Below are 26,247 nucleotides of genomic sequence, written 5' to 3' on the forward strand. Positions count from 1 at the left end.
TTAAAATGTAGTATAACTGATATACTGAGAGAGAAAAAAATAAAATCCTATAAAATACTCAATTAAACAGAAAAAGCAGAAATGGTCTAAACATACCAATGAAATGAAGACACCATAAAAATGGGTTGAAAAACATGACCCAACTAAATGTTGCCTACGAAACCCGCTCTAAATGAAAATAAAGGTTTGACAGAGTAAAGGTAGAGATGGAGAAAGACATGCTATAACACTAATCCAAAGAAAGCAGAAATAGCTGTATTAATTTCAGCAAAGCAGACTTACAGAGCAAGAAAAATTATCAGGGATAAAGAGAAGCTCAGATAATTATATTATATACGGGGGTCATTCTCTAAAAAAAAAAATAACAATCCCAAATATTATGTAATGAACGCAGAGTCAAAATGAAGTAAAAACTGCAAAGAGAAATAGATAAATCCACTATTAGAATTAGAGACTTACATACTCCCTCATCAGTAGCTGACAGCCATAATAGAAGATAAGATCATAGTTGAACTAAATGGCACAATCATCTAGAATTCTGCAAATAAAAGTTTAAAGCAGATAGCAAACAGAAAAATGGTACACTTAAAATTTAAAAAAATCTAAAAGTATTCTTAAAATTTAAAAAAGAAAAACAATTAACTTAAAATATTCCTACTGTCTAGAAAAAAATAAATAGCATCACTGAGATGTTGGAGTAAAAAACAAATTCTCAGGACACAAAAGTCACTAACCACTAAAAAAAAAAAGATAAACTTAACTTTGTCAAAATTAAAAACTCCTGTGTTTTCCTTAAGCACTATTAAGAAAATAATTACACAAGCCAGAGAATAAGAAGAAATATCCATAGCACAAAGTTCTTTTATCTGGAATATATGAAGAATTCCAACAAATCAACAATAAAAAAATTTAAAAATTCATTTTTAAAATGGGCAAAGACTGAAACAATACTTCATAAAGAAGTTATTTGAAAATTCAATCAGAAATAACAAGTTTTTCACCAAGAAATGTAAATTAAAGCCACCATGAGATAGTATTTCATATACACTAGAATGCTCAAAATTAAAAAAGACTAACACCACCAAGATTAACAGGCTGCATGCACTTTTAAATGGGATCACACTGTTCACAAGATTTGGTTACCTTTCCATGGCTTCAAATCTCATGCCTGTTAATCGCTTGACTCTGTGACTGCCAGGAAACTGTCTTCTTAACTCTTGAAGACAAAACTGAAAATATAATTGGCAAAAACAACTTGAAGAGTAGCAATTACATTACATATGCTAAATGGGCTATAAGGAATTGCCTACATAGTCTTCAGGGTATCTTCAAGAATAATTTCATTAGTGTCAACTAATAACAGAAAGTGAAATTAATCAGTATCAAATAATGAGGTAAAAAGAAGAACTATGAAATTACAGTGAAGGCAACAATTGGTTCTCAAAAATTAATTATGCCCTTAACCAGAAAAATGAATAAATTATAAGATCTACTGATAACTCTTCAAATATTATAGTATTTCTCCTTAAAAACTGTTTCCAAGCTGGACTTGGTGGCTCAGCCTGTAATCCCGCGCTTTTGGGAGGCTGAGGTGAGTGGATTGCCTGAGCCCGTGGGTTCGAGACCCGCCTGGGCAGCGAGACTTCATCTCTACAATAAATTAAAAAATCAGCCAGGCATGGTAGCGCATGCCTGTAATTCCAGCTACTTGGAAGGCTGAGGTGGAAGGATCGCCAGAGCCCAGCAGGTCGAGGCTGCAGTGGCCAGGAGCGTCCACTGCACTCCAGTCTGGGCGACTGAGTGAGACTCCAACTCAAAAAAAACAAACAAACAAACAAAAAAACTGTTTCCATAATGTTTCAGGTCCCTACTTAAATGCGAACAACAGCTTCCTGACTTTTTCTTCCTAACTATGGCATAAGCATTCTCCTGGTAAGAATTAAGTTCTTAGGTAGACATCTTAAGTCCCTAGCAAATAATACCAGCACTGTTTAATTATGCCCTTTTGAAATCGTTAGCCTTTCAATGCACATATACTAAGGTCGGAAAATACAGACACCAAATCTATGGAATACCAATTTCTTTGGTCAGGTATCCATAATTCACTTGTCAACTCAACTAAATAAATAATCAAATATTTATCGAGTAGCTAAGTTCTCAGCAACATATGAGGTATTAATAATCTTCAAAGTGCTAGAAATGCCAAGGATTACAGAATTGGTTCATTCAAAAATCCTAAAACATGAGTGACCAAAAAAAAAAAAAAAAAAGCCTCTGACTGGTGATAAAACTATTAACAAGTAACAAAACTGCTTTTAATATGATCTGGAAATACAGCTTCAAAATCTGACTGAAAATTTGCCACATTAAGAAAAATATTCAAATTAGTCAAAAGTAAAGGTATGTTCATTTATTTCTTTGACATCATGTAAAACCGCATTACTTGGTCAATCAAGCTAACTATATAAAAACCTCAACCTTTTAAAAAAAATCATTGTGCTATAAAAAAAGTTATTTAAATTGATCTACTGCTTTACCTATCAATATTATCTAAGGTGACCTCCTGTTATAGGCTGAAAAGAGGTCATGCTGGTTATATCAGAATAGTCATTTAGAAAAGACTTAAAAACTTGTATTCTTTAGTAGCTGAGTTGGGTTAAATGTAAAAATTGCTTGAACTCAAAGGTACGATTTTCCTATTCCCTCAGCCCTTCTCCTTTCCTAGCATGGCCTTGCTCAACTGGCCAATCTTATCTAGTAAGCTAATGCTGATACTGAAGAAGAAACAGCCTGCAAGTAAGACCACCTAATAATTAGGAGAATGGTCCAAGGTCAAAAATTCTGTATTTGAAAGCCTGGTGTGAGCATTGTCCACCTTCCCTCCATCTGTGAATACAAGGACATCAGGCTGTTAGGTCAGAGTTCTAGGAATAGAAGATTGTTATAATTATGTTTTAAAACAATTTAAAGCAATCATTTTAAATGTTGTGACTTTCTCTTACTTCCAAATGTTGCAACTGTCTGCACCTTTCTGTAAAGAACATGAAAAGAACATGCTGTAAATTGCAGAATGTTATCTAAAATGTCAGCATTACCAGGAGACACTGAATCACGTCAGTGCTTGTGTATAAAAAAATTGTTCATGTAAATCTTAAGTCACGCTAAAACTGCACATAAGTTTTGAACTCGTGGTGGGTAAAGGACTATGAATTTTAAGTATAAATACGGAAATAAATTTGTGTTGCTCTGAGCGGAATTTTTGGTTAAGGATGCCAACCCATCTCGCTATAACCTGGTTATAGAAATTAAATACTCCTTTTTCTCCCATGCTCTGCCTCTCAGCTTTAACTGGTCAAGAGAGGCAGCAGCTGATTATTGCTTGAACCATTCCATCCCTACTTTATCAAATGGTATTTGGCTATTAAAAAAAAAAAAAAATTCTCAAGAGGATATAAAACTGCCACCTCTATGGATATTTAAAAGATTATGACTTGTAAGTTCTGAGTTTAATCCAATAAAGGTTTTGTGGAATGTTTTTACCAATAGCAGCTCCTCCAGAATTACATTTATAGCCAATCTAAAGTGATTACCTTGAAAAGGACAATACTATTTCAGATGTAAATGTTTTCCTGATATTTATAATTTTCTGTTTTTGTGTATTTTCTTCTGGTTTAAATGAGGAGGTAGCATGAGCTAGTACTTAAGAATTCAGAATAATAGGAACAACAGAACAGATGCCTCTGTTTCCTGATTTATAAAATGGATATAATGGCATAACATCAAACACAAATCAACTCAACAAATAATTGTGGAGACTAAAAGCATAGTGTAAGGCATTTGGCATACTGCCTAGCACATGAGAGTCCAAAAATATAGTTATCATTATAGTTTTACTTTTAAAAGCAGTATTAGTATTCTAAGTTATGTTCTGCACGTGTCAAGATTTTCTAATACTTAAGATATATGTTTATAATATTGTATAACAGTATTTAACATTACATACTATGAAAATCATTCAATAAACCAAAAAAGAATTTTTGAACTACATTTCTTATTTTAAACTCCATAATACAGTATAAATCATCTACTAAGTAGATGAATTTCAACAGCTAATTTAATCTTTTCAATAAAAGCAGGATATTAAATATTTACTTCTCAGGATTATTAGTTGTAAGTAGATACTGTGCCCTAAAGTATCTAGCTAGTCCCACTACTCTTAACAGTAGTTAAGAGTAGCATTCAAAACAAGCTATAGAAAGTATTCATTATAAGCTATATACTAAATATTAACTACTGTATATAATTCATGAAGCAAATTAAGTAGAAGATAAAATATTATCAGTTTAAATACCTACCAAAGCCAATTCATCTCGACCATAGTCAAGGGCCGCAATCATCACCTGTTCATATATGATCCATACTAGATACATAGAGAGGGGGGAAAAAACTGAATTAAATATAAAAGTCCCCCAAATAGAAATAAGACTAATAAAAAATCTTCTAGTTTTGGATATTTCACGAACATTACTTATAACTGAAAACTGATTTATTGCATTACTTCTAGAATTATGAGAATCCATCCTTATATGGTTTCAGCAATGTAAAAACATCTGAATATCTTGTAAGGTTAAAATCTCCAAGTATTTGATACTTTTACTGTTCTAAAAGATTCTTTATGAAATACATTTTGGCCACATCAGAATATCTTTATGAAATATATCTGGCTAGACATTTGTCAGCCGTAAGATAAAAATGCCTATTTCACAGCTTCTTACTACCAAGCAATTATAAATTGTAAGTTATAAATTATAAATCCTGACAAAAAGTCACAGAAAATATTGAGATGACCAGCAGAAAAAAACATACATAAAAAGTTTTTTAAACAAGTAACAAAAAAAAGAAAAAACCATAAATGAGGCAAGTGCTGAGCCTGAGCATAGTAAATTGAAGAACTTACTATCATCTCCAAGTTTAGAAGCATATTCATTAATTAATTCTTCTCCAACTTCTACAATTTGCTCACTATTTCGTGAGTTTTCTTCTCTCCATTTTCTCATTTTATCTCGCATTTCTGGAACAAAAAAAGTTATTTATGTATACACACACATCTGATAGATGTCAAAACTGACAAGACAAAAATCAGCTTTTTAGTTAAAGAAAATAAACACTAATGTCCAGAGACTGAATCTGCCAGCCGGTTCTTGGATTTCCTAGCCTCTAGAACACTGTGAAATCAATTTAGATACTTGAATTAAATATTTGTTGAACAAATAAGTTAAATAAGCAATGTGCTAGGCCTCCTAGGGAATAAACAGAAGACAAGCACAAGATTCTCACTACATTTACATGCATGAGTCCTTACAATTTAAAGCCTACCAAAAAAAAAAGATGAAAATATATTCCCATTAAATTTAATTTACAAAAATGGCCGTACAAATCATTGCAAATGATAATTTCTTTCTACCAATAATTACTTGTACTAAGACCTAGAAATCAGCTTGACTCTCACTTTGCACAGGAAGTAACCTTGAACTATGTCTTAAAGGTTAAAGAGTTCTTCAGGCAAACAAGAAAGTAAGTTACTCCACACAGAAGGAACTACTGGTAGTTCCGAATTTTAAAACACAGTAGAATTAGGGCAGTAGAATTAGGGAATGAGAGGGTAGGATATAAATAGAGTGATTTCTTAGAAGACTTTTATTTCATACTTGAAGTCTGATGCTAAAAGTATAGGAAACAACCAAAAAATGCTGAGCAACATGATCAGAGCTATATACTACGAAAATTACTCTGGTGCAAAAAAACAAAAAATAAAACAAAAAACAATCAGAATGTTGTTTTATATGTCAATTTTAAAAATAAATAAATTTGAAACAAACAAAAAAACAGAAGCTAAACTAGAAAGACATAAAAAATTAAAAGAAACCAGTCATGGAAGATATAGTCTAGCGGCAAGAACATAAACTTGACAGACTTGGTTTGAATCTAAACTCTTCCACATGACCTCACACAACTTACCAAATCGGTGCTTAGCCTTCCACATCTATGAATGGAGATAATAATATCTTCAGCTCAGGGATATATAATTAGGATTAAATAAAAAATATATAAAGTTCTTAGCAGAATAACTGGGGCACAGTGGGAACTTAGAAAGCATTAGATCCAAGTTAATGGTCACAGTCAACGACACAGTCTAAGTAAAATACATAAATGGTTCCAAGTCAATGACACAGTCTAAGTGAAATACATAAATCAAACAATGGAAATAGATAAAGAAAATGGAGAAGAAAATTAGGTACAAAAAGTTATGTATGAACTATTTTATTTCTTTTTTAAAAAGACAGGAGGGACTCTGGAAGGATGGTGGCCACTACAACTGCACAGTCAACAGCTACAAGACCTGCATGGTACCATAATCTATACAGAATAAAAATAAAGGAAGCAATAAGTGGTATCTGATGGATCTAGCAACAGAAGAACCCCCAAAGAGCCAGAGAGCACCATGAGCCAATATGTGAAGAGCATCTGAAAAGAGGAAGGGCTTTGTGCTATGTAATCCCAGATAAATGCAAGCAGCCAGTGGTAAGAAGGACTGAACAGGCTGGAGCAGTTGAGCCTCTGTGGATTCTTAAAATTGAGAAAAGCTCATTTTAAAACAAGACTGCAAACTGAGAAGAGCGGGATCAAAATTCAGCATCCTGATGACAACAGGAAGGGTGATATATCCATGAAATTTAAGAGCAGGAATGCTAGACAAAAACAACAGAAGAAGGAGTGGAGTTTTCTGAAGTTAAAATTTTACTGAACCACACACCTCATTTTATAATTTTAGGAAAACAAATGTCATGTAAAAAAAGAGCAACAGAAAAGTATCACAGTTAAGTTACCCAAGAAAAATAAAATAAAACAAAGTGCACAAATTCATTGCTATATACATTGAAGGTAGGTCAGAAACACAAGCCTGCAAAACCAGTCAAAACTATAACATACTATTTCAACATGAGCTAAAGGGCATTAAGAAAATGATACAGAACATAAAGTAACACATAAATCTGAATCAGAAAACCTCAAAAATGAGGTGAGAGAACTCAGAATCAGAAGTAAAAGAAAAATATTTCAGAAATTTAAACTAGAAGAAATACAATCAAAAAAACACAGGATGAAAAAGACCACATTCTTTAAATGCAGAAGAAATAAAAAGATGAATAACGATTTGAAAGAATATGATGGATATTAAAGATAGGTAAAGAATATCCAACACACAGAGAAAAGGAGTTCCTGGAAAAGAAAATTTGAGCAAAGACACAGAATATTAAAAAACTATAATTCAAGAAATCTTTGGTATTGGAAAAGATATGAATCTACATACTGAAAGAATATGTCAGGTAGTTGAGAATATTAACCCTGAAAGATCAATAGCAAGGAATATACTAAAATAAACATTACAGGAAAAAGGACTTAAATTACAAGGGAAAGAAAACTAGATGATTATTAAACTCTTCCACAGCAATGTTTTATGCCAGAAGAAAGTTCATTAACATATTTAAGGTATTCAAGAAAAGAAAATATGAACCAAAGATTTTCATCCTGGCAAAACTCAGTTCCAAGTGTGAAGTGCACAAAATGTGATCAACATGCAGAATTTAGAGAATATTGCTGGGCATTTTCCTGAGAATCTACTAGAGAACAGATTTTAAACAATCAAATGACTAGAAAAAAAATCAACATAAAGACTTGTGATGATCATTAGTTACATAGTTACTTGAAAAACTAAGAATAGATAATGGCTTAGAGGAAAAAGGCTTATCCTCTGACAATGCAGCTATGATTATGAAGAGAAATAAGAGAAAGAATCAGAGCTGTTAATGTTTGAATGTTTGTGTCCCACCCAAAATCCTATGTTTAAACATAATCCCTAGTGCAATAGTGCAATAGTTTTAGAAGGTGGAGCCTTCAGGAAGTGATTAGACCATGAGGGATCCAACCTCATGGATGGGATTAGCACCCTTATAAAAGAGATAAAAGTAGTGAGTTTGCCTCCTTCTATTATTTTCCATTTTTATTTTAGATTCAGGGGGTACACATGCATGTTTGTTACATGAATATACTGTGTAGTGATGGGGATTGGTTCTCAAGTGGCCAATACTGAACCCTACAGAGCTCTTCACCTCTCCCTTGTTGGTGTATCCAGTGTCTATTATTTCTGTCTTTGTCAGTCCCCCTTTTTTGCCCTTCCTTTCCTTCCATCACATGACACAGCGTTCAAGATGCCATCTGAGAAGCAGAGACCAGGTCCTTACCAGAAATGGCCAGCACCTTGATCTTGGACTTCCAGCCTCCACACGATGAGAAATACATTTCTGTTCTTCAAAGATTACCCAGTCTCAGATATTTTGTCACAGCAACACAGATTAAAACAGAAATTGGTACCAAGAAGTGTACTATTGCTATAACAAAAATGTGAAAAATGACTTTAGAACTGGGTAACTGGTAAGGCTGGACCATAAAGGGCTGTTCTGGCAAGGGTTTAAAAGATGAGGAAAGTTATAAGGGAAGCCTGAATATTAGAGATTACTGAAGCGGTCACAATCAGCATGCTGATAGGAATACAGACCATAAATATCATTCTGATGAGGTCTCAGACAGAAATGAGAAATTTCTTATGGGAAACTGGAGGAAAGGCCATCCTAGTTACAAAGCGGCAAAGAATTTGGCCAAACTGCGTTCATATCCTAATACCTGTGGAAGAAATAATTTAAGAGCAATAAACTAGGGTATTTGGCAGAAGAAATAGCTAGGGCAAGTGTTCGGGGTGTTACATGGCTTCTTTTGATGACTTATAGTAAAAGAGGTGAAGCAAGAAAAAAATTAAATGAAATATTTAAAGCCAAAGGGAAGCAGAACTTAAAAATCTGGAAAACTGTCAGCCTGGACAGACTGTAAAGAATTAAAGGCATGTATTTGGGAGAAAACACCAAGGATATTGCCAAGAGAATATTTGATAAGGAGATCAATATGGATGAATGGAAGCCAGATGTTATCCACCTAGACAATGAAAGAATGACTCTGAAGACATTTCAGAAATATTTGAGTAGAACAATTTCAAAGGAAGTGCCCAGGGCCGCTTTAAGATTTTGCTCCTCACATTCTGGTGTCGTGTTCCTCAGTTTGGGCTGCTGCTCCAGAATTCACAAAAGTTAAACCTTGATAGTGCACCCTGAGTGCACCTCTGCAAGTGCACAGACTACAAGAGAAACAGTTACGGATGCCCTGACCTAGAATTCAAGGGATACATCAGAGAACCTCATAGCTCAAGCAGAGAACTGCCACACAGGCAAAGCAACCACAGAAATCCCCCACCAGGGCAATGCCCAGTGGAGTCACAGGGTCAGGATCACTAAAGAAAGCCCTCACTAGGGTAATGCCTAGTGGAACAAGGAGGGCAGGGCCTTCCCAAAGGCCTGAGAACTATAGAGCAATTTGCATGCAACTCTAGTCTGAGAGAGGTGCAAACCCCAACCCACAGAGCTGCAGATGGGTTACACCTAGCAAAGCTATGGGGCAGAGTCCCCTGCAGCCTTGCAGACCCAACACTTACTCCAGTGCATCCAGAAGGTAAGGTATAGAGTCAAAGGAAATCATTCTCAACTCAAGATTAAGATGGCTGACAAGAGGTAACTAGAGAATGTTTCTCCTACAAAGTAAACTAAGAGTTTCCTCAGCACCCAGAAAGAAACATGACCAGCACCACAGCCCACAACTCATCAAAGAAGTGATAACAAGCACACAGTGCAAAAAAAGAAGAAAATCAACCAGCCTAGGCCAGAACTACCCAGACTCTCCTCTGGATCATGGCACAGACTCCTTGGCAGCCTCCAGATGCAGTGAAGAAGGTGAATGAGAGGACTTGAGTCCTGTGCTCCTGCCACAGACTTGGAGGGCCCTGAGCCTTGCGGAAGTCCAGTACCTCATAGTAAACTGCCTTACCCACAGCTGTAAGCTGCCAAAACTCATATGGAATTGTGCAGGGGGAGGGAAACCTGAGCAGCTCCAGCTGCCATATCCCAGGAACTCAATCCTCACTAGTGACTGGTTTCTAGCCAGCCTGGGAGAGAATAGGCCTGAAGGACAAACTCTGCTACAGCAAACAGTTCCAGGCTGGGATGGGCTGCCAAGAAAACACCTGAGGCTCTAAGACCAACTGTACTTTGACATTCAGAACACAAACTGCCTGAGGTTAATGCTAAGATACAGCCAAAGTTGTGCTCAGAGGAAAATGTACAGCACTTAAGGTCTACATTCATAAGATTTAAAGAACACATATCCACAACCTAATGTCACATATTAAGGAACTAGAAGAACATGAACAAACCAAACCCAAAGTCAGCAGAAGAAAATGAATAATGAAAATCACAGCCAAACTAAAGTGAAAACAAAGAAACAACACAAAGGATCAACCAAACAAAAAGTTGATTTGGTGAAAAGATAAACAAAATTGATAGACCATTAGTTAGATTAAGAAACAAAGACAAGATTCAAATTAACTCAAACAAAAATGAAAATGGAGACAGAAATTCAAAAGATCAACCAAGCCTATTAGGATCGCGCACACACACACACACACACACACACACACACACACACACACGACAATCTAGAGGAAATGAATAAACTCTTGGAAACATAATACACCCACCACCTATGAATCAAGAAGAAATAGAAACCCTGAACAGACCAATTACAAGTAATGAGACTGAAACAGTAATTAAAAGTCTCCCAGGCCTGGCTCCGTGGCTCCGCCTATAATCCCAGCACTTTGGGAGGCTGAGGTGAGTGGAATGCCTGAGCCTGCAGGTTTGAGACCAGCCCAGGCAACTTAGCGAGACCTCATCTCTACAACATATAAGAAATTAGCCGGGCGTGATAGCGCACGCCTGTAGTTCTGGCTACTTGTAAGGCTAAAGCAGAAGGATCACCGGAGCCCAGCAGGTTGATGCTGGGGTTGCCATGAGCATGCCACTGCACTCCAGTCTGGGCGACAGAGTGAGACTCCAACTCAAAAAAAAAAAAAAAAAAGTGTCCCAGCCAAAAAATGTCCAGGATCAAATGGGCTCACAGCTGAATTCTACCAGACTGTCAAAGAAGAACTGGTATCCCTAATGAACATAGATACAAAAATCCTCAACAAAATATTGACAAACTGAATTCCATTGCACATGAAGAAACATAATACACATGACCAAGTGGGTTTTACCCCAGGGATATAAGGGTGGTTCAACATACACAAGTCAATAAATGTGATCAACTAAACAAACAATTAAAAACAAAAATCAGCCGGGCTCGGTGGTTCAGTCTGTAATCCCCCGCCTTTGGGAGGCTGAGGTGAGTGGATTGCCTGAGCCCGCGGGTTCGAGACCCGCCTGGGCAGCAAGACCTCATCTCTACAATAAATCAGAAAATCAGCCGGGCATGGTAACGCATGCCTGTAATTCCGGCTACTTGGAAGGCTGAGGCGGAAGGATCACTGGAGCCCTGCAGGTCAGGTCGAGGCTGCGGTGGCCGGGAGCGGCCACTGCACTCCAGTCTGGGCGACAGAGTGAGACTCCAACTCAAATTTAAAAAAAAAAAAAAAATCATGACCATTTCAATAGACAACAAAAAAGCATTTTATAAAACTCAACATTCCTTCATGATAAAAAACCTTCAACAAAATAGGCATAGAGGGAAATTCCTCAAAATAGTAAAAGCCACACACAACAAACCCACAACCAACATAATCCTAAATTAAGAGAAAAAAAAAAAAAAAGCAAAAACAAAACCTCAGAAGCCAATATGAAAAGGTATTACAAATCAAGAAGGAGCAGTTGAAATTTCAATAATGATAATAGTATTGGAAACCCATCAAATATATTTAAATCCATAAGTCCACAATGATATGAAAAAAGAAACTGGTCACCATCAGACGGCATCGTAAAAACCAATTCACTATTTTGAAAATGAGCAGAAAGCATTTATACTGCCTTTTTCACATGTACCACTATGTAACCAAATAACAGATGAAGGGAAGTATTAACAATTCAACTAACAAATGAAAAAGGATAGATGAAACTAGAATGCTACCATTCTGCAAACTTAGTGAATTACAATAGGCAATAAGCATCAATAGCTGCTAATATAATTAACTATAAAAGAGAGATAGCCAGATATTATGTACCTCCTACAGTGTTGACAAAAAGATAAACTCTAAGACTGATCCAATCTCTGAAACCAGCTGAAAATTTGCAAGAATTACAGAACACAGAGAAACATACTGAATTACAATATAAATATGCAATAAGGACAATCTAGACACTGGCAAACTCTACAGATTGTATAGCCCAAGTTCTTAAACAGATTTTTTTTTATTATTATTCTATTTATTTATTGTAGAAATGAGGTCTCGCCAAGTTGCCTGGGCTGGTCTCGAACCCATGGACTCAGGTAATCCATTTGTCTCCGCTTCCCAAAGTGCTGGGACAACAGGTTGAGTCACCAAGTTTGGCCTAGATTTTTGTTGTTGTTGTTTAAAGAAAAGAATAGAATGGGAATCTATAAATCAAAAGATACTTAAAACATGTCTCAAACATTTTAAAAATTAGCGAGACTAAAGTATATGCCTGGGGATAACATAACTATTTTTAAATGCACAGAGGTGATTACATGGAAAGTCAGAATGATGTTTACTGATGGAAAAAGGGAAGGAGCTATGATTGGGGTGGGCCACCATGAAGGAACTTCTGAGAGGGATGACAAAGTCCTATTTCTTGATCTGGGCAGTGGTTTCAGACCATGTGTTCACTTTGCAGTAAATAATTAAGCTGTAAATTTGTTCTGTGTAGTTTTCTTTTTTCCTTTCACTTTATAATAAAAAGATACTTTAAAAAAAGGAAGGAGGAAAATCCTTTTAAAATATAGGTAGATTAATATTTAACAAATAAAACACTGACAGGTTCAAAAAATATTTAGGTTGAGTATCACAATATTTTCCTTCAAATTCTGACACAGAAATTTAATAATAAAACAGTTTTAAAATTCAGAGTTTATATTTGCCATACACTTCAATTTTTCCCCACAACTTTTCTCATTACCCAAAGGTTTGTCCTGTGTTTCAATATTACCATGTTTTACATTTTAAAAATTTTCTTTCAGTTTTCTCTTCTACCCATATAGAAGCAGTAGCATATAGCAGGTAAGAGTGGAGATGCCAAACTCAAACTGCTTGAGTTCAATCCAGCTCTGCCACTTTCCAGGTGAGCGACATTGATATTGCCTTGCACTTTAACCTTCTCATCTAAAGAATGGAGGTGAAAATAATAACTGTATCATATAGTTGTTATAGTTAGCATTATGAGTTAATTTACGTGTATAGAACAATACCTGGCACAACATGTGCTCAAAAATTGTCTGCCCTCCATTTCCTTCCCAGTTTTCATGTACATAGTTAATTCTTTTTTGGTTTCCAAACCAACATGTCTTGAAGCTTCTCCCCAAGTCAATGGTACACCATACAAAAGCAAGTGCTATTTGCCTTCTTCTAATCCCATCATCTGGCTTTACCCTTTATGATGCATTTAGAGCTGAAGATTTTAAGGCAGGGATCAGTAACACAACCACAGGGACAAATTCTGCAGCATCTGTTTTGCAAATAAAGTTTTATCAGAATACATCCACCCACATTTGGATGATACCTACTGCTATTTTTGTGTTGCAATGGCAGAGAAATAGTGAAGGCAAACCACATGGCACACAAAGCCAAAAATGTATACTATCTAGACCTTTACAGAAAGAAAAAAAGAAGCCAACTCCTGGCTTGGAGTATCCCATGGCAAAAAAAAGGCACAGGATCTAGAATTACAGGACTAGGGTTTAAATTCCAACTCTGTCACTAATCAGCATAATGACCTTGGACCCATCAACTTATTTCTAACCTCAGCTATAAAATAGTTGCCTTTCAGTATCAGCAAGGGATTGGTCCTAAGTCCAATATGCTCAAATCCTTTAAATAAAGTGGTATACTATTTGCAAATAATCTACGTGCATCCTCCTCTACTTTCAGTCATCTCTAGATAACTTATAATACTTAATACATTGTAAATGTTATGTAAATAGTGACACTGTATTTTTATTTGTATTACTTTAGTTGTCCTGTTGTTAATATATATTTTTTAACATTCTCCATCAACAGTTGGTTGAAATGTGGGCGTGGAACCCAAGGATATGGAAGTCTGACTCTATCACGAGCCTGTCTTACAGGTCTTTGGTAAAAATTATATAAAGCAAAATTAGGACCCTGCAGATGTTGCTTGGACAGTACAGTAGTCGGAGGCTTTTAGTTTGTTTTTAAGCTGATTTTCATTACCATGAGGTAGAGCATGCACTCACCAATTCTTCATTCTTGTCTTTCACCCAAGTTCACAAATTTCCTTACCTGCTTGGTCCCTGAATTTAAGACTCCTAAAATTAGACAAATTTATGAAAAGCATTTCATAAAATGTAAAGCACTACAAAAATTTCCTTTACTATAAGGAAAATAAATAATAACTGTCTTAGCTGCTGGCAAGAAATAAAGGTTCTTCCTCCACTGCTTTCTCAAAGGTGGCTCAGAACTTTTCACTTCACCCTAATACCATTCCCTCCAAAAAAGGCTTCTCCCTACTTATATGCACATTTTACTAACTATCGTGCAAGCCCTGTGAGATGAGTTAAAAATCAAAGTTTAAGAGAGTAGTTATAATTATTCTGTTTATTCCTTCCATGAGGACTAGGTGTCACTGTAGAGAGCGGGCCTCTGAAAAGATGGAAAAACATGCCTGCTACTTACTCCGCTGACTTCTTTAGTCTAAAACTGCTTCCTTCAATTCTACATTTCCTCCACTTCACTTTATCAAATATTCTGAAATATCATTTACAGATTCATTTACATGAACCAGTATACTCCTTTAAAAGGTCGATACCTGTGGGATAAACTTTAAATTATTCATAGTCCTACAAATTTACCCAGATTGGTTGCACAATGTTAAAAAACAAGATATTCAGAAAGAAAAGGCCACTCGATTTGAAAAGAAAAAGAAGAGGGGGACAATTTATTTGAATGCACACAGAGCTCCAACAAAAGTATTTTTCAAACTATGTATTACAATCCCTTAGTGCGGTATGAAATCAATTTAGTGAATTTCTTCCAGCATTTGGGGAGGGGGAGAGAAGACCAAACAGAATAGAATACAATGCTCATACTAAAAATACTTTCTAAATGAAACTTTGGTTTCAGTTTATACACATATTCAAACATTCATGTATACGTACAAGGGGGACCAAAAAAACCTGGAATTTATTTTTTTTTAATTGTGTATTTACTCTTACATATTTAAACTCAGTCACTTTCAAAATACTCCATTTGATACAATACACCTATCGAGATGTTTTCTCTACTGCTCAAAATAGTTTTCGAACTCTTATCAATTTTGATGCTTTTCAGTGCTTCTGCCATTTTTTGTATCATCACTTCCATACTGGCAAAATGTTTTCTTTTGAGGACTTTTTTCATCCAGGGAAACAAAAAAAAGGTCACGGAAGGTGAGATGGGGTGAATAGGGAGGGTGACGCAAGGGGAACATGGCGTTTCTGGTCAAAACTGCTGAACACTCAGTGCAGTGTGGGCAGACGTATTGTCAAGGTGGAAGAACCAGTCACCTGTTTGACATAATCATGACACATCCTTCTCAAAACTTCTAGATAAAAACTTTGGTTGTTCATTTGATACGGAGGAACAACTCTGAGTGATCTCCAAAAGGTAATTCGTTTTTTGGGGTCCCCCTTCAAATGAATGTACATAATTCAATATGAGTTAATTGGTAAAAAGTATTTCTTACTGTGGACTATGGAAAAACAGTTGTAGGAAAGAGGACACACTTTTTTTAAAAGCATGACTTCTAAGAACAACAGTCTAACACAGTCATAAACGTCATTATATTAAAATATAATAGCCTAACACAAAACAAGGAATATTGTTTATGTATTTTTTAAAACAATATAATTTTTGCAAAATAAACAACATTCTTCCTATAAATATCTTAAACTATACTTATATAGCTGACTGTACCATATTCTGGATGCTGCTATAATATTATTAATATATTAATAGTATATCACATAAGTATTTTCAGAAATGCCCTACTTATGTTCATCCAAAGAATTATTAGTAAAAATAAATTATTTCTTGTATAAAAAAAAAAGCTTTGACCTTTGATAGTTCATTATCTCAACTCAAATAAGAAAAATCAAAAAAATGTTTTTCCCTAAAAAGATGGCTTTTGCTCCCAATGTTCACATTTCTGTTTAATGGCACCTTCTGTTAAGGATACCTGAGATTTCAACTGTGACTGTTGTTTCTAACTCCTCCTTTGGTATCTAGGTCCTGTGGACTCTTGAAATGTTTCTAAGATTTATGCCTTCCACGGTTTCCACTGCTATTATCCAAGCCCAGGTTCTCCTCAATCTATACTAAAATTGCTAGGATAGTTTTCAAACTGTCTCTACTCAAATTGGTCTTCAAATTACTACCAGATATTTCTAAAGACTTACATAATTCGACAACTTAATTTATTAACTTTAAATTGATACTCAATGATTCCTTTCTCCTTTGGAGCAGTATAGTGTAATGTTTGGAACCACAACCTTTGAAATTATTCATCATTCAACTAATATTTACTGAATGCCTACTACTTGCCAGGCCTGATCTGGGCCTCAGGAACAAAGTAAGAAACAAAAAAAAAGTTCCTGAACTCATAATGCTTACATTCCAGTAGGGTAAAAAGATGACAAACCACATAACTTCAGATAATAATTTCTATAAGGAAAATTAAATGACCATATAATAACGTAAGAAGATTAGAAGAAAATAAAACAAACTTTATTAAAATGGAAATAAAGCCTGTCTCATAGGATACATGTGAGATTAAATGAGACAATGTATATAAAATGCCTAATAAGTTATTTTCCTCACTAATATTACTATCTACTATTACCACAAATAATAGAATAAACTTCATATCCTAGGAATCATTCAATGAACAAACAAGCATTTACTGAGAGCTCTGTTTTGACTCTCACCACTAGGTGATCAATGAAGATGTGTGTGTGTAAAGGATGCAAACATGTAATTAAAATATGATGGGTAAAATTAATATGGTTCAGTAAAAATTATCATAACCATCCTCCAGTTAGAATCAACTCAAATAATTTAGTTCTGCAAAACATACTAATGATGCCCACAACATTTTAGAAGCTCTTGGCTTTAATAAGCCTCATCAGTCAGCTAGTTCCTGCTTAATTGTTTCCGCCACTTACTACATTTTAAAAATTTAGCTGTTTATATCCAAACCAGTTCATGACAGTTAAACTTAATGTAATTCTATAGCATAATTAAATATTATAAGCCAAAGAAATTTGAGTGCAAAAAAATAGATTTCTTTCTATGAAACAAAGTTGGATGCTTTGAAAAGACTCCATCAAAGTAAATAGCTCTGAAAAATTTTTGTCATAGTAAATATGGGGACTTAATTTAAAATATTATGAGGACAATAATAAAAACCTAAAAGACTTGTACACTGTAGCTATTATAGGAGACTCTCTATATTCCTACCCCATATTAAAGAAAGCAAAACTGTAAATGTTTATTAAACATGGCAAGGAATTTCAATGAAGGGATCCCTATCAAGAAAAGGCCCTGTTCGATATCAACATGTACATTTATAAAATTTAAGTTTAATGAAAGCAGTTATTTTTTTTTAATTAGCAGAGTGTCTCCCAAACATATATATCTGTCTCCAAACTCCACAGTCTAGCATTCAAGGCACCTTTCTAGCTCTTACCTTTCAAAGATGACCTTTTGTAAAACATATAGTTCATTGAAACCTGATTATTATCTATTTCCCATACACAGCTGTACTTTGCAGACTTCAAAATCTCATAGATCTGTGTCTTAAAGAATGAGCGGAAGTTGTCTTATGAACGAGGGGAGATACATGATGCCATCTACTTTTCTGCGGAAAAATGCAGAAGAGTAAGTGGTAACAGTGATGGTGGTGGAGACAGGAGGTAGTACGCAGGAGGAAGATGATGAGTTCAGTTTTGAGTTTTACCAATTGTGGAACACCCAATACATGTGCCTTGTAGATTACTGGAAATATGGATCTTTACTTTAGAAGTGAAGTCTCAAGATACGTGCCATGAAATCTGGGACCCTACTTGTCTTGTTCAGCATTGCATCCCCAAGAACTAGAACAGTGCCTGGTGCAAAGTACTCACATATATGTTTAATTAAACTGTTATTTATCACACAAGCTGATTTAAAGCTGGGTATGGAAGAGACAGTCCACAAAAGTCATTTAACCTTTCTATAGGTATCTTCAAAGCTGATGAGGTTCTTTGCACCATCTTTTCACAGAAACATGCACATGTTTATACACAGTCAATTCTGCAAGTCATGGAGTTCACAGACCACGTAACACTTATACTTGCATCAATCAAAAGTCTATTGAGTTCAGGTTTAATAACAACTGATAACAGATTAAGAAGAGGGGCTAAGGAAAGAACCACTGAAGATACCAAAAAATAAGGAGTAAATTAATGTAGAGAACTCAACAAAGAAAAGGTCTGAAAAGATCTAGAAGAATGTTATCAAGAAATCAAAGAATTGTCTATAGAGGGAGTGTGATCTACAGTAGCAAAGGTAGTACAGATGTACAAATATCTGTATGTTAAAGTTGGCATTAAGACCCCTAGAAACCTTAGAGTCATAGGGCATGAAAATCAAATTGTGGTTGCTTGAACACAAAATTCTCTCAAACATTTCTCATACATTTTTTTCCAACAAGTACTCATTTAATGCCTACTATATGCCAGGCATTGTTCTAGGCATCCTATCCATGTCCTGCCCAAATACCATATTCTCAAGAAATTTGATGATACTCTCTTTATAACTTTAAATTCCCTTTCCCACCTCCAAACTCTTAAGTAATAACTCCTCTATGTAATAAGCATCAAGAACTTTCAACTGCTCTCTTTATTACTCTAAATTCTCTTTTCCACCACCAAACTCTTAAGTAACAATTCCCCTATGTAATAAGCATCAATAACTTTCAACTGGTTGAATAAATAAACTATATACTCTAGTATTTTTTTATAGAGGCTAATAGAAACTTGGAGGTGTTAAAGTTACCATATAGCTCTTTTGTAAACAGGTGATAAACTTTTCTATCTCAAGAATTACAGTATTCTTTGAACCAATTCATAATACTGTTCAGAGGAATTCCTAAGGACACAGCTCTGACAATTCCACTCATAAAAATCAACAAAACATTGTCTCTGAGAATCCTCCCATCACCCTCCTACATCCTAAAAATCAGTTATCTTAAGTCTCTGACATAAAAATCTAGAATATTCTATCTTTAAAGATATTTAAAATAGAATTTTAATTCTGGAAAGAGCTAAATCTTCATTCTACTAGTGAGCAACGCATATCCTATTAGATGAGATGTCTAAATTCATCTAGGATACTAAAGAAATAATCCTAATACTAGAAATATGACTTGCAGCTATAATTTTTTTGGCAATTTCTTAGTGATTATTATTAATCCCATTAACAATTCATGTAGTCAACAAATAATTACTGAGTTCTCTCCTCCCCCATGTGTCAGGTTCTAAGTGATGTGACAGTGAAAATTCAGGCCTGGTCCCTTTCATTCCAGGAGAGACAAAATTTTCAAACATAACACAATTGGGTAAGTGCTTCAATAGTATGAGAACACATAACTGAAAAACCACGGGTAAGTTTTGTTGCTTGTTTGATTTTGTTGTTTAAGGATTTTTTTCTTTTTTCTTTTTTTTTCAATTTTGTTGGGGGATGGGTGGAGGGGTACAGTAGTCAATGAAGACTTTTTTGCAGTACTTAACCATTATTGAAGGGAATTATGGAAATGATCAAGTTTAATGGGAGCAATAGTGAAGCAAGGAGAGAGGACACAGCTAGTGGCGCGAATAACATTTGCCCAGTTTTAAGAAGCAGGGCAATTTAGGGAATTCAACCAAGGCCAGCACAGCCAGCTCAGAGAGTCATGGGAAGAACAGCTCAAGATAACGCTGGAGAAATGGGCAAAAGCCAGATTACAGAGGAGGAACAGAAACATATCAGTATTAACTTATGATAACACATCCTTTTATATGTACTTAGTTTACAAAGTATTTTAGCATGTTTTCTCTTTTGTTCCTCAAAAAATGTGTGAAGTAGTCATTATTTATTATTCCAAATATAATTGCTTCAGACCTCTTTAGAATGCCCTCAGCACACTTTGTGTTTGCTGGCACTTACACTTACTCATCCTTCAAGATTCTATAGTATATACGATACTATCATCTAAGAAAGCTATACTGAGCAAAACTTCATAAAAGCGTTTTCTAAATCTTATGAAACATTTAAAACTCTTTGGAGTTTTTGTAAAGCATTAAAAATAGCCACTTATCTACTATTAAGCTTAATGAATTAACCCTGACGCAAGCCTTTTAAAACTATGTTGTCAGACTGCAAACTCCTTGAAGTAAAAGACTGTGTACTACATAACTTGATATAAGAGCTGCACTAAGCGTTTAAAACTTTTGTTTAATATAATACATTCCCCCAATACAGGTAAAAATACTGAGGTTCACAGTGTGCCAGAGGCTGCAAATCGAACAAATCACTGAACTCGGTCCAAGAATAAAGGAATTTTGCTTTTTCTCTAATGTGTTTGCAACTTTTTAAGACCTGAGAAATTTATTCACGATCAAACAGTAAATTTAACTTTCAGTCCACACGTTTTCAGGCCATTATTAAGACATCCCAGGAAGGCATTCACTAAGCAAATTAGCTACTGAATTCTACAGTACTATGCTAAATGCAGGGAACATGAATTCCAATTACACAAATTCCATGTCTTAACGAAACGGAAGCAGGCCTCCCACTAAGGTTTTAAGAGGAGGGAAAAAAAATATAACGCTGCTTCCAGGTTTAAAGAACGCACTCCATTCAAGATCAACCAAGGATGGGGAAATAAGTTCATCACACATGAGTACATGCCCCAGAGTTAACCAGTTATTCCTCTTCTGAAAATAAATTACTGGTAGTCTTACTACTTAAAAAAGTTGTAAAGCATGCATAAATGTGTTTTGGAAGGGGGTGGGACAGAAAATAGACAAAAAAGGAAAGAAACTGAAAACTTGGGTTTAAAGAGAGAACGACTTGTAAAGTGGCATGTAAGACAAATCAGATTTGCTCATGGATCTTCTTTCTACACAGCCTCTCTGCACAGCTCAGTAACCTTACACAACACACTTTGTGTAAGGCCTTACAGGCCCTGTATGTCTTGGCTCCAAAGAAGCTTCAGCAACCACTATCCCGCCTCTTGTGCGCCGCCCAATAACCACAGGAAGAGTGTGACATCCCCAGTCCCAGGTTCCTCCCGCCTTGTAAAATGGAAGCTGCTCCAGGCCGCTGGACTGGAGCGGCGACCGGTCCAGTCCACCACGAGCAGGCGGGGAACGCGGCGGAGGACACGGCCGGGCCAAGGAAGGGGTCAGCCTCAACCTCCACCTCACTTGGCCCACCCAGCGAGAGCCCCGGTGCCAAAGAGAGACCGAAGAACCCAGCTCTCCGAGAGCAGCCGGTACTTCCGAACCGCCTCCCAGGGCTTTGGGTCTCCCTGCAGCAGCCCCACCCGAAGTTACCTTCCCAAGTGACATCGTAAAGCTCTGAGACCTTCGCCATCTTCCCAGAACCTAGAGACAGCGGGGTGAGAGGGCGGGGCGACGCCGTCACGTGACCTGCGGCCGGACAGTGGCGATTTACGACGCTCTTTCTCATTGGCGGAGAGAGCGGAGGGGGCGGTACCTGCCACGCACGTGCGCGCGGCTCTGCGGAGGGGCTTTCGCGGAAGCGGGCGGGAGGGGGGATGCGCCGCGACCGCGAGTCGGCTGAGCCTCTGGCGGTCGGTGGGGCCGCGCAGCTAACGTAGGGTGAGGTGATTTTTTTGTTTTGTTTTTGACCGTGCATTTCTAACAACGCTGAGTGTTTCGTGTCCGCCAATCCCGGTTTTTCATTTTTTTTCTACATAGGTGCATTTATTCTCACGCTCCCCAATCAGTCCCTTGTTCTCTTCATGACCTGCGGCAACGCACCTTTTCCATCTCGTATTGTCCTAACTTTCCTCCTTCCCTAATGAGTTGCTTTCCATTACTTTTTGTCATTATTATCTTTAATTTTTTGAGGTGTGCCCAAGCTGGAATGCAGTGGCATGATCACGGCTCACCACAGCCTCGACCTCCTGGGCTCTGTCGATCCTTGCACCTCAGCTTCCTGAGTAGCTGGGCCTACAGGCTCGCGCCACCATGCACAGCTGATTATTATTGTTGTTATCATTATTTATTTATTTATTTATTCATTCATTCATTCGTTATTCATTTTGTAGAGAGGAGGCCTCGCCGTGTTGCCTAGGCTGGTCTCAAACAATTAGTCTTAAGGGATCCCGCCTTGACCTCCCAAAATGCTGGGATTACAGGCGTGAGCCACCATTCCCGGGCCTCCGTTTACTTTTTTTTTTAAAGAGAAATGTGGGGTTCAAGTAGGGGTTAACTACACAAGTAGGCTGCATGCAGATGAAGTTTGGGACTCCAACTGGCCCTCACTTGCCGCGATTGGTACCACATACCCTTTTTGTTGTTTTATGCATCCCCTCCCTTCCTCTCCTGGCAGTGCCCAGCGAGTGCCAAGCCCTCCCTTGTGCTAATGTATTAATGTTCAGGTCCCACTTATGAATGAAAACATGACTCTATTTACTTTTTTTTTTTTTTTTTTTTGAGTTGGAGTCTCACTCTGTCGCCCAGGCTGGAGGGTTTGGCACACTCACGGCTACCCCAGCGTCGACCTGCTGGGCTCTGGTGATCCTTCCACCTCAGCCTTCCAAGTAGCTGGAACTACAGTCGCACGACCATGCCCCGCCTATTTTTTATTGTTATTATTATTACTGTAGAGACGAGGTCTCGCCAAGTTGCACGGGCTGGTCTCGAACCGGCGGGCTCCGGCAATCCACTCTCCTTGGCATCCTGAAGTACTGGGATTACAGGCTGAGCCACCAAGCCTGACCTCCATTTACTTTTTTAATGTTCTGCTAAACTGGTAAACGCTAGAGTTTTTTGTTCATTCTCCTTGAGAGACTAAATGGGAGTCTTCCTCTGCGCTTTATGACCCTGTGGCCGAGGATTCTGTAAAGCTTACGTGAATGTCCTTGCGCCAACTGCATCCTAGCCAGGGCTGCTCATGCATGTAATTACCTCATCCCCGTCTGCCTGCCGCACTAGGCCCATAAGAGCAGCCAGTGTGTAGGTGCTTATCAATAATTCACGTACGAGTGAGATTTTCACAGTCCTGAAACTTCACTCCTCCTCTTTGCTCCTAGGTTGGGGGAGGGTTGGGGGGAGGGAGGCAGGCTCCTTCCCCATCCTTTCCTACCAGACTAATTGCTTTCAGGAACATTTTTGGACTTAGTCTCCCACAGGAGGAGAAATGTCTGGGCTACAAGCAAAACCTTTCAGAGTCGCAAGCGTGCATTTATTATTGGAAGCAATGAGAACATGAGATTGTAGAGAGGAGATGGGGAAAGGCTAAAAATCATTGCGGTATAGCCATAGGTAAGTGTCAGGGAAGAAGAGGCCATCAGTATTTGAAAAAGGAGACAAAAGAGTCATATCCCACAAGCCAAGAGAGAGTGAATTTTGTGGATTTACAAAAATTTTTCCTAGGTTTATTGAGATAATTGGCAAATACTTAAGTATAGAAAAATGTATATATGTATTTAAGGTATACAAAGTGATGACGATATAAATATACATTGTGAAATGACTACCACAATCAAGCTAATTAACACATCCATCACCTTACATAGTTACTGTTTGTATAGGTGTGTGGTAAGAACGCTTAAAGCCTACTCTTTTAGCAAATTTCAAGTGTCCAGTACAGAATTATTAACTATAGTCATCATGCTGTACATTAGACCTCCAGAATGTATTCATCTTATAACCAAAGTTGGTACCTTCAAGCAACATCTCCCCATTCCCACCTACCAGCCACTAGCCTCCTCAGATTTTATTTTTTGCTAAAGAAAAAACTATCAATGCCACCTGCTACAGAGAAGTCATATAAGGACAGAAAATACTAGAGAATTTAAACACTTGGATTAGATTCTGATTGAGCTTATTCTCTCCAGACTAAACAGACTTTTAAAAAAACATCTTCATTCAAAAAATGTTAAAGTGTTCCACTCAGAAATCCACATATTCTAACACTCCAGTAAAACAACTGGTGCAACGAGTCGAACAAGAATGCTCTGATTTGAATCCAGGCTCTACCTTTTAGTAGCTGGGTGACTTTCAGCATGTATGTATCTCTGAGCATTAAGAGATACTAATATATAAAAAGCTAATACTAGCCATATAAAAATAAAATGCCTTGAGTTGTTATCAAGACCAAAAGAGATATTGCAACGAAAGCATGTCCATGGCACTTTCATGGAGGTACCAGTCTCCTTAGAACCCAGTTCTGCTGGCTCAACATATTTACTTAGATGACTAGCAAATATTAATCTTGAAGTTAACATATCCAAAATAGAGCCCTGGAATCCTGTTATCATCTCCTCTAATCTCACCTTGTTCTTCCCCATCATAGTTGATAAAATCGAACACCTGGTTGCACAAGCTAAAATTATAGAAAGTATCCTTGATTCTCTTCTTTGCCATAACCCCCATATCCAGTATGTCAGCAAATTTTATGTTGTACTTCCCAAAATCCATCTGCTTCTTTTCATCTCCATTGCTACTACCGTAATCTTGTTTTTATTTTTATTTTTCTTAATGCTACCTCATTTGTCAAACTACCTTAATCTAAGCACAGCCATCTCTCCTCAGCGATGGTAAAAGTCTCCTTAATCACCTTTGTTTCATTCTTGCTGTGTAAAATCTGTTTAATACACATAGCCCTACTGGTCTTAAAAAAAAAAAAATTAGACCTCAGAACTCCAGAAGTCTCTTGCTTAAAGGCTTCACATGGCTCCCCCATGGTAATAAAAATATACTCCAAAAACTTCACCATGGTTTACAAGGCTTTACTCAACCCAGTAGCTTCCGTGTACTTCTCTTTCTTCACCTTCGGCCATTCTAGCTCTTCTCACTAGCCCCCAACCATTCTCACCTACTTTCTGTTCCTCAATCATGCCAAGGAATGAGGAATCTATCTGCCTTGCCCAGCTGTTCTCTTTTCCTGGAATGTTCCACTCCACTTCTTTAAGTAACTTGTCTTCCTTTTGTTATGCATATCTCAGTTTTAAATTTCTCTACTCATAGAAAGGCCTTTACCGACCATCAATAAAAAAGCAGCCCAGCTAGATGCAGGCATTCACACCTGTAATCCCAGCACTTTGGTAGGCCAGCGTGAGAGGATCACATAAGGCCAGGAGTTCCAAACCAGCCTGGGCAACACAGAGAGACCCTTTCTCTGAAAAAAATTTTTAAAAATCTTAAAAATTAGCTGGGCATGGTGGCATGCACCTGAAGTCCTAGCCAATGGGGAGGATTAGGTGAAAGGAGTTTGAGGATACAGTGAACTATGATAGTGCCACTGCACTCCAGCCTAAGTGAGACTGAGACTCGCTAAGAAAAGCAAAACAATAACAAAAATAAACGTAATAAAAAACTCCACAGAAGTATCTTCTAGTTAATGCCTCACATGATCATGACATTTATCACTGTTTGATTTTTTGTTTATTTATTTTCTTTCTTTGTGTTTTTCATCACTATATAAGCTATTTGAAAGTACAGACTTTGTCATTTTAACCTTGGAACATCCAGCCTAGAAAACTGCCTATAGAGTAAATGTTTGTTAAATAAATGAAGTAAGTCTATTTTTTTTAAAAGACAGCATGTATTAGTTATTAATTATTAAGGATAACATTTCTTAATAGTACACATATGAACTCTATTGTTAAGGATAGGATGTTTTTCTTGTTATAGCCAATTCTTTCCTAAGAATTATAAATTTAATGGCCAATTCCTTTTTTTTTTTTTTTTTTTTTTTAGTTGGAGTCTCACTCTGTCGCCCAGACTGGAGTGCAGCGGCCGCTCCCGGTC

General features: G+C 36.8%; 1 protein-coding gene across 3 annotated transcripts in view; it reads right to left on the reverse strand.

Annotated features, from left to right (window-relative positions):
* Positions 1 to 21,908, reverse strand: part of EMC2 (ER membrane protein complex subunit 2) — a 49,298-nt gene extending 27,390 nt beyond the window's left edge. For 2 of the 3 annotated variants that reach the window (XM_021710849.1, XM_008054912.1), the window contains exons 1-4: positions 21,799 to 21,908; positions 4,958 to 5,071; positions 4,356 to 4,420; positions 1,144 to 1,229 (exon numbers count right to left, since the gene is read on the reverse strand). In XM_021710849.1, coding sequence (XP_021566524.1) covers positions 1,144 to 1,229; positions 4,356 to 4,420; positions 4,958 to 5,071; positions 21,799 to 21,838 — 305 coding nt within the window. In that variant the 5' untranslated portion in view covers positions 21,839 to 21,908. Of the gene's footprint in view, positions 1 to 1,143; positions 1,230 to 4,355; positions 4,448 to 4,957; positions 5,072 to 21,798 lie in introns of all 3 variants that reach the window. The other variant, XM_021710848.1, reaches the window with a different exon arrangement.
* Positions 21,909 to 26,247: the final 4,339 nt, after the last annotated feature.

This window comes from Carlito syrichta, unplaced genomic scaffold (genome assembly GCF_000164805.1).
Source record: "Carlito syrichta isolate Samal-C Ts95f unplaced genomic scaffold, Tarsius_syrichta-2.0.1 Scaffold301610, whole genome shotgun sequence".
NCBI classification, from domain to species: Eukaryota; Metazoa; Chordata; class Mammalia; order Primates; family Tarsiidae; genus Carlito; species Carlito syrichta.